The sequence below is a fragment of the Pristiophorus japonicus genome, chromosome 32 (assembly GCF_044704955.1).
Source record: "Pristiophorus japonicus isolate sPriJap1 chromosome 32, sPriJap1.hap1, whole genome shotgun sequence".
Lineage (NCBI taxonomy): Eukaryota > Metazoa > Chordata > Chondrichthyes > Pristiophoridae > Pristiophorus > Pristiophorus japonicus.
Genome location: NC_092008.1, coordinates 1,900,792 through 1,909,217, shown reverse-complemented (window position 1 = coordinate 1,909,217; position 8,426 = coordinate 1,900,792). Strand labels below are relative to the sequence as shown.

At 51.2% G+C, this 8,426-nt stretch overlaps 1 protein-coding gene across 1 annotated transcript in view; it reads left to right on the top strand.

Annotated features, from left to right (window-relative positions):
* Positions 1-2,768: 2,768 nt before the first annotated feature.
* Positions 2,769-8,426, top strand: part of LOC139240483 (ubiquitin-like modifier-activating enzyme 1) — a 52,389-nt gene continuing 46,731 nt past the window's right edge. The window contains exons 1-2 of the mRNA XM_070869018.1: positions 2,769-2,793; positions 5,560-5,682. Coding sequence (XP_070725119.1) covers positions 2,769-2,793; positions 5,560-5,682 — 148 coding nt within the window. The remainder of the gene's footprint in view (positions 2,794-5,559; positions 5,683-8,426) is intronic.

Sequence of the window (8,426 nt, the reverse complement as noted above, 5' to 3'; positions counted from 1 at the left end):
GGTGAATCAGACCATTTGTATAATTTCCTCGTCTTTTGCTGTTTCGAAAGGGAACCTGTGCCCCGAGCTGTGTTTGGTTCCTTGTTCGAGGGCGGATGTGTCAGCAGATCGAGCAGTCTCTAAGCGGGGATCGCAAGTGAACAGGGCAGAGGGTTTAAACAGTTCACTTTGTGTTTTTAAAAGCTTTTAAACTTTAAAAAAAAAACACGTTTTAAGACAGAAGAAACCCGCATTTTTCATGCTCGCACGCAACTCCCATTCGAATTTTGGACAAAGGTCCTCATCGTAATAGGCAGTCGCTCGGAATTGAGGAAGACTTGCTTCCACTCTTAACTTGAGTCCTTAGGTGGCTGAACAGTCCAATACGGGAACCACAGTCCCTGTCACAGGTGGGACAGACAGTGGTTGAGGGAAGGGGAGGGTGAGACTGGTTTGCCGTGCGCTCCTTCCGCTGCCTGCGCTTGGTTTCTGCACGCTCTCGGCGACGAGACTCGCGCCTTCCTTTCTCGTGCTTAATCCTGAATCTAACATGGGTGCAGGTTGGCATGAAGGGGCTTCAGTCATCCCATAGGAACATCAGAAATAGGAGCAGAAGTAGGCCATACGGCCCCTCGAGCCTGCTCCGCCATTTAGTACGACCATGGCTGATCCGATCATGGACTCAGCTCCACTTCCCTGCCCGCTCCCCTTATTCTCTTATCGGTTAAGAAACTGTCTATCTCTGTCTTAAATATATTCAATGTCCCAGCTTCCACAGCTCTCTGAGGCAGCGAATTCCACAGATTTACAACCCTCAGATGAAATTCCTCCTCCGTCTCAGTTTTAAATGGGCGGCCCCTTATTCTAAGACCATGCCCCCTAGTTCTAGTCTCCCCCATCAGTGGGAACATCCTCTCTGCATCCACCTTGTCGAGCCCCCTCATAATCTTATACGTTTCGATAAGATCACCTCTCATTCTTCTGAATTCCAATGAGTAGAGGCCCAACCTGCTCAACCTTCCCTCATAAGTCAACCCCCTCATCCCCGGAATCAACCGAGTGAACCTTCTCTGAACTGTCTCCAAAGCAAGTATATCCTTTCGTAAATCTGGAAACCAAAACTGCACGCAGTATTCCCATCCCCATTTCTCTCGACCCAAGAAACTAAAACAGAGATGAGGAGGAATTTCTTTTGAGGGTTGTGAATCTGTGGAATTCGCTGCCTCAGAGAGCTGTGGAAGCCGGGACATTGAATATATTTAAGACAGAGATAGACAGTTTCTTAACCGATAAGGGGGCGGGCAGGGAAGTGGAGCTGAGTCCATGATCGGATCAGCCATGGTCGTATTAAATGGCGGAGCAGGCTCGAGGGGCCGAATGGCCGACTCCTGCTCCTATTTCTTATGTGCTTAAGAGCAGTTTGACCGACATAAAACCAACAGCAGTCCCCCACACTGGGTCAAAACGAATGGCAGCGGTTTTTAAACCTCCATCCCCCTCTCCGTGTCGCACTGCTGAGTCGAGCCAGCTGTCAGGCAGGCAGTGTGCCCCAGCCCTGCCTGGTTTGGGTGTTGTATGACCGAGCTTCAGTGGGGATCAATTCCCTTGCTGGGCCTGTCTCCTCTATGAAAGCAGCCTTGAAGACTCGTTTGGAGAAGATTCCAGTTGTTCTTCGAAATCGATAATGGGTGGCTTAGTGCGATTTGTTTTCCTTTTTCAAATCTACACTCTCTTATCTTCATGTTGCAAAGCATGGATGTTGCCAGGACTGGTGAATTTTAGCGACGAGGGAAGATTGCAGTAGCTGGGGTTGTTTCCTTTGGAGCAGAGGAGGCTGAGGGGAGACCTGATTGAGGTGTGTGTATATAAAATGATGCAAAGGGGATGGAGTATAAAAGCAAGGAAGCCCTGCTACAACTGTACAGGGTATTGGTGCGGCCACACCTGGAGTACTGCGTGCAGTTCTGGTCTCCATATTTAAGGAGGGATATACTTGCTTTGGGGGCAGTTCAGAGAAGGTTCACTCGGTCGATTCCTGAGATGAGGGGGTTGTCTTATGAGGAAAGGTTGAGCAGGTTGGGCCTGTACTCATTGGAGTTCAGAAGAATGAGAGGTGATCTTATTGAAACGTATCAGATTCTGAGGGGGCTGGACAGGGTAGGTGCAGAGAGGATGTTTCCCCCTCGTGTGGGGGAATCGAGAACTAGGGGGCATAGTCTCAGAATAAGGGGCCGCCCATTTAGGACGCAGATGAGGAGGAATTTCTTCTGGTGAATCTGTGGAATTCTCTGCCCCAGAGAGCTGTGGGGGCCTGGGTCATTGAATATATTTAAGGTGGAGATAGACAGGTTTTTGAGCGATAAGGGAGTGAAGGGGCGGGCGGGGAAGTGGAGCTGAGCCCGAGGTCGGATCAGCCGCGATCTTATTGACTGGTTCAGCAGGTTCGAGGGGCCGAATGGCCGACTCCTATTTCTTACAAGGGGCCTAGATAACAAGGACCTATTTTCCTAACAACCAGGGATGGGGAGGGGTGCATAGATTTTAAAGTAATTGGTAGGATTAGAGGGGAGTTGAACTCTTTTTCACCCAGAGGGTGGTGTGGGTCTGGGGGGGAACTCACTGCCTGAAAGGGCGGTCGAGGCAGAAACCCTCACCACATTTGGACGTGCGCTCAAAGTGCCGTAACCCACAGGGCTACGGACCCAGAGCGGGAAAGTGGGATTAGGCCGGGATGGCTCTTGGTCAGCCAGCGCGAGGCGGACACGATGGGCCGAATGGCCGCGCTGTAAATGTCGGTGATTCTGTTCTACGAAGGTGACTTGAGCAGGCAGCATTGTTTGCTCAAACGAGAGGTCATCTCCTCCCCGCCCCGGGGGACTGGTGCAAGAGGCTGGTACAATGTCATCATTGGGCTGGCTGCGGCTCCTGATAGCTGACTGGGTGTAATCTCTTCCCTGACTTGTCTCGTTGCAGGCGCTGGAATATTTGCACCAGTCGGAAAGGGGTGAGAGCTGTTTCGTTACGGGCGGGGGCCGGGGGGGGAGGGAGTGAAACGGCCCTGGGGCAATCTCTGAATCAACAGCGCTGTTTGGCGAGTGAGTTCCAGGATTGTGACCCAGCGGCGATGAAGGAACGGCCGATACATTTCCAAGTCGAGGGATGGTGTGTGTGTGACTCGGAGGGGAACGTGGAGGGGGTGGTGTTCCCATGGACCTGCTGCCCTCCTCCTTCGAGGCGGGTAGAGGTCGCGGGTTTGGGATGTGCTGCCGAAGAAGCCTTGGCGAGTTGCCGCAGTGCATCTTATAGACGGTGCACACTGCAGACACAGCTTTCCTTAACTCCCGTCCTATAGTCCTTGCTTGCAGATATTGCCAGCTCAAGTTAATTATTTAGCAGGGAGCATCAATAACTGTTGCTTCCATCCAGTTTTTTATTTACAGGCCCTGGATAAATGCCTTGTATACTGGTGTGACTTTAGTGAGCAGTCCTGTGGATAATTAATCACTTGTCTCGCAGATTTTAATTTGCATTTTATATTCTGTTTGAGTGTCCCCCATCTCTTTCCTCTAATGCCCGATTTAAGTGTAATCGGTCGCTTAGTGCCAGATTGGAACCTTCCTCCTGATCATTCGCTCCCCTAGGGAGCGCCGCGCTGTCGGAGGGGCGGTACTGAGGGAGCGCCGCACTGTCGGAGGGGCAGTACTGAGGGAGTGCCGCGCTGTCGGAGGGGCGGTACTGAGGGAGCCCCGCGCTGTCTGAGGGGTGGTGTTGAGGGAGCGCCGCACTGTGCTGTTGGAGGGGTGGTACTGAGGGAGCGCCGTGCTGTCAGAGGGGCGGTATTTCACACGAGATGTTAAACCGAGGCCCCGTCTGCCCTCTCGGGTGGATGTAAAAGATCCCATGGTCACTATTGGAAGAAGAGCAGGGGGAGTTCTCCCCGGTGTCCTGGGGCCAATATTTATCCCTCGACCAACATCACTAAAACAGACGACCCGGGTCATTATGACATCGCTGTGTGTGGGAGCTTGCTGTGCGCAAATTGGCTGCCGTGTATCCCACATTACAACAGTGACTACACTCCAAAAGTACTTCATGGGCTGTAAAGCGCTTTGAGACATCTGGTGGTTGTGAAAGGCGCTATATAAATCCAAGTCTTTTTTTAAATCGACAGTCGGAAAAGCCTCTGTTTTCTCATCATTTGGACCAAGTTTGTATGTTGCTGGGAACAAAACTATGCACAGTTCTGGTCACCATGTTATAAAAAGGATGTAGAAGCACTGGGGAGGGTGCAGAGAAGATTTACAAGGATGATATTCGAGGGTATACATATCAGGAAAGGGTGAACAGGCCGGGTCTCTTTTTTTCCTTTTGAAAAAAGGCCGAGAGGTGACCTAATAGAGCTCTGTAAAATGGTGAAAAGTTTGGATAGAGTAGATACAGAGAGAATGTTCCCTCTTGTGGGGAAGAGCATAACCAGAGGCCATCAATATAAGATCGTCACCAAGAAACCCAATGGGGAATTCAGGAGAAACTTCTTTACCCTGAGAGCGGTGAGAATGTGGAACTCGCTGCCACAGGGAGGGGTCGAGGCCAATAGTATCGATGCATTTAAGGGGAGGCTGGATAAACACATGGGGGAGAAGGGAATAGGGTTATGCTGAGAGATGAGGAAAGACGGGAGGAGGCTCGAGTGGAGCCTTTATTGCAAAGGGGATGGAGTATAAAAGCATGGAAGTCCTGCTACAGCTGTACAGGGTATTGGCGAGGCCACACCTGGAGTACTGCGTGCAGTTTTGGTTGAGTAGGTTGGGCCTCTACTCATTGGAGTTCAGAAGAATCAGAGGTGATCCATATTTACGAAAGGATATACTTGCTTTGGAGGCAGTTCAGAGAAGGTTCACTCGGTTGATTCCGGGGATGAGGGGGTTGACTTATGAGGGAAGGTTGAGCAGGTTGGGCCTCTACTCATTGGAATTCAGAAGAATGAGAGGTGATCTTATCGAAACGTATAAGATTATGAGGGGGCTCGACAAGGTGGATGCAGAGAGGATGTTCCCACTGATGGGGGAGACTAGAACTAGGGGGCATGGTCTTAGAATAAGGGGCCGCCCATTTAAAACTGAGATGAGGAGGAATTTCTTCTCTGAGGGTTGTAAATCTCTGGAATTTGCTGCCTCAGAGAGCTGTGGAAGCCGGGACATTGAATAAATTTAAGACAGAGATAGACAGTTTCTTAACCGATAAGGGGGCGGGCAGGGAAGTGGAGCTGAGTCCATGATCGGATCAGCCATGGTCGTATTAAATGGCGGAGCAGGCTCGAGGGGCCGAATGGCCGACTCCTGCTCCTATTTCTGATGTTCTTCTAAACGCCGGTGTGGAGTGGCCGGGCTGAATGGCTTGTTTCTGTGCTGTCGACCCGCTGTAATCCTGTGTGGCTGAACTGAACGTTCCTGAGCCCGAGCTAGTCGAGCAGCCTGTGGTTGTGTTGGGTGTGTCACGTACCCCCTGGGCTCTGCCCAGTGCCTCCTTCGCCTGCGTTAGTTCTGTGTTCTCATTCTCTCTCTCTCTCCTCCCTGACAGATGTCCAGCTCGCCACTTTCCAAGAAGCGCCGTGTGACCGTGTCTGCCGCAGAACCGAAGACCGCTTCCAACTGCTCCTCCGTCAACTCCCTACGGACTTCGTCTCCCGCAACTCCTGCCAACGTGAGTGCTTTCTGCGCCCCCCCCCCCCCCCCCTTGCGGGAGGGTTTCCGTAGCCGACGCGTTCAGTTTTAAGATTTGGGGGGGGCCTTGGGTGCAGGCGCTGCGGCTCGAGAGATGAGGGACACCAGACGAGGCGAAGGATGAGGAGTCGGTTTTGCTCCCAGATGTGGGAGGCGGGGGCTGGGTAGTGCAGCCAGTTTTTAAACGGGGTAACTGATGATGACGAGCCTCTAGGGGGCTCATGAGGAGGGGGGGGGGGGGGGCCACACAGCCCCTCGAGCCTGCTCCGCCATTCAATCAGATCGTGGCTGATTCTTCCTCCTCGACACCCGATCTCCTGGAATCCAAAAATCTACCGATCTCGGCCTTGAATATACTCAACGACTGAGCCCTCTGGGGCAGAGAATTCCAAAAATTCACCCCCCCCCCCCCCACCGAGTGAAGGAATTCCTCCTCGATTCCGTCCCACAGTTGACCGCACTCCAAAAGTATTTCATAAGAACATAAGAATTAGGAACAGGAGCAGGCCATCTAGCCCCTCGAGCCTGCTCCGCCATTCAACAAGATCCTGGCTGATCTGGCCGTGGACTCAGCTCCACTTACCCGCCCGCTCCCCGTAACCCTTAATTCCCTTATTGGTTAAAAATCTATCTATCTGTGATTTGAAAACATTCAATGAGCTAGCCTCAACTGCTTCCCTGGGCAGAGAATTCCACAGATTCACAACCCTCTGGGAGAAGAAATTCCTTCTCAACTCGGTTTTAAATTGGCTCCCCCGTATTTTGAGGCTGTGCCCCCTAGTTCTAGTCTCCCCGACCAGTGGAAACAACCTCTCTGCCTCTATCTTGTCTATCCCTTTCATTATTTTAAAATGTTTCATTAAGATCACCCCTCATCCTTCTGAACTCCAAGGAGTAAAGACCCAGTCTACTCAATCTATCATCATAAGGTAACCCCCTCATCTCTGGAATCAGCCTAGTGAATCGTCTCTGTACCCCCTCCAAAGCCAGTATATCCTTCCTTAAGTAAGGTGACCAAAACTGCACACAGTACTCCAGGTGTGGCCTCACCAATACCCTGTACAGTTGCAGCAGGACCTCTCTGCTTTTGTACTCCATCCCTCTCGCAATGAAGGCCAACATTCCATTCGCCTTCCTGATTACCTGCTGCACCTGCAAACTAACTTTTTGGGATTCATGCACAAGGTATCCAAAAAGAGTTTCATGCACAAGGACCCCCAGGTCCCTCTGCACCGCAGCATGTTGTAATTCTCCCATTCAAATAATATTCCCTTTTACTGTTTTTTTTCCCAAGGTGGATGACCTCACATTTTCCAACATTGTATTCCATCTGCCAAACCTTAGCCCATTCGCTTAACCTATCTAAATCTCTTTGCAGCCTCTCTGTGTCCGCTACACAATCCGCTTCCCACTAATCTTTGTGTCATCTGCAAATTTTGTTACACTACACTCTGTCCCCTCTTCCAGGTCATCTATGTATATTGTAAACATTGGCTGCAAAGTGCTTTGAGACGTCTGGTTGTCGTGAAAGACGCTATATAAATCTAAATCTTTCTTTAAATGGCCGACCCTTGATCCTGAGTCTGTGTGGCCCCTGGTTCTAGACTCCCAGCCCTGGGGAACCACCCTCCCTGCATCTACCCTGTCAATCCCCCCTCAGAATGTGATCTGTTTCAATGAGATCACCTCTCATTCATCTAAACTCCAGAGAGTATCGACCCAATCTACTGAATCCCTCCTCGTAAAACAACCCTCTCATCCCAGGAATCAATCCAGTGAACCTTCGTAGCACTGCCTCCAAGGCAAGTATATCCTTCCTTGGGTAAGGAGACCGAAACATCGAAATAGGTGCAGGAGTAGGCCATTCGGCCCTTCGAGCCTGCACCACCATTCAATAAGATCATGGCTGATCATTCCCTCAGGACCCCATTCCTGCTTTTTCTCCATACCCCTTGATCCCTTTAGCTGTAAGGGCCACATCTAACTCCCATTTGAATATATCGAACGAACTGGCCTCAACAACTCTGTGGTAGAGAATTCCACAGGTTCACCACTCTCTGGGTGAAGAAGTTTCTCCTCATCTCGGTCCTAAATGGCTTACCCCTTATCCTAAGACTGTGACCCCTGGTTCTGGACTTCCTCAACATCGGGAACATTCTTCCTGCATCTAACCTGTCCAGTCCCGTCAGAATTTTGGTGGAGGTCTAGTGGACGGACACTGGGCGATTTCTCCCCTTGGTCGAACAGCTCCCTGGCAGGTCTATTACGCTAGTGGTTGCTTGGCTGTGGCACGAGGTAGCTCGGCAGTGAGTCAGCACTTCCAGGAGGAGTGGGAAGGAAAAAACACTGTTCCTTGACTGTAATCTCTGGAGCCGGGCTGCTATTTATTCCCTGCCTGTGTTTGACGCGAGTGTCTTAAATTGTATCATGAGTCACCAGAAGTTAACTTGCACTAAATTATATATGACTCTGTGTGTTTCGAGCACAAAGCCAGTGCTGTCAAGGTAGTCTACAATTCTTCCTGCATTCTCGGCCAAGAAATCTCTGTGTGTCCTTCTCTCCCTTCCCTCCCCCCCCTTCTCTCCCTTCCCCCCCCTTCTCTCCCTTCCCCCCCCCTTCTCTCCCTTTCCCCCCCCCTTCTCTCCCTTCCCCCCCCCTTCTCTCCCTTCCCCCCCCTTCTCTCCCTTCCCCCCCCTTCTCTCCCTTCCCCCCCCCTTCTCTCCC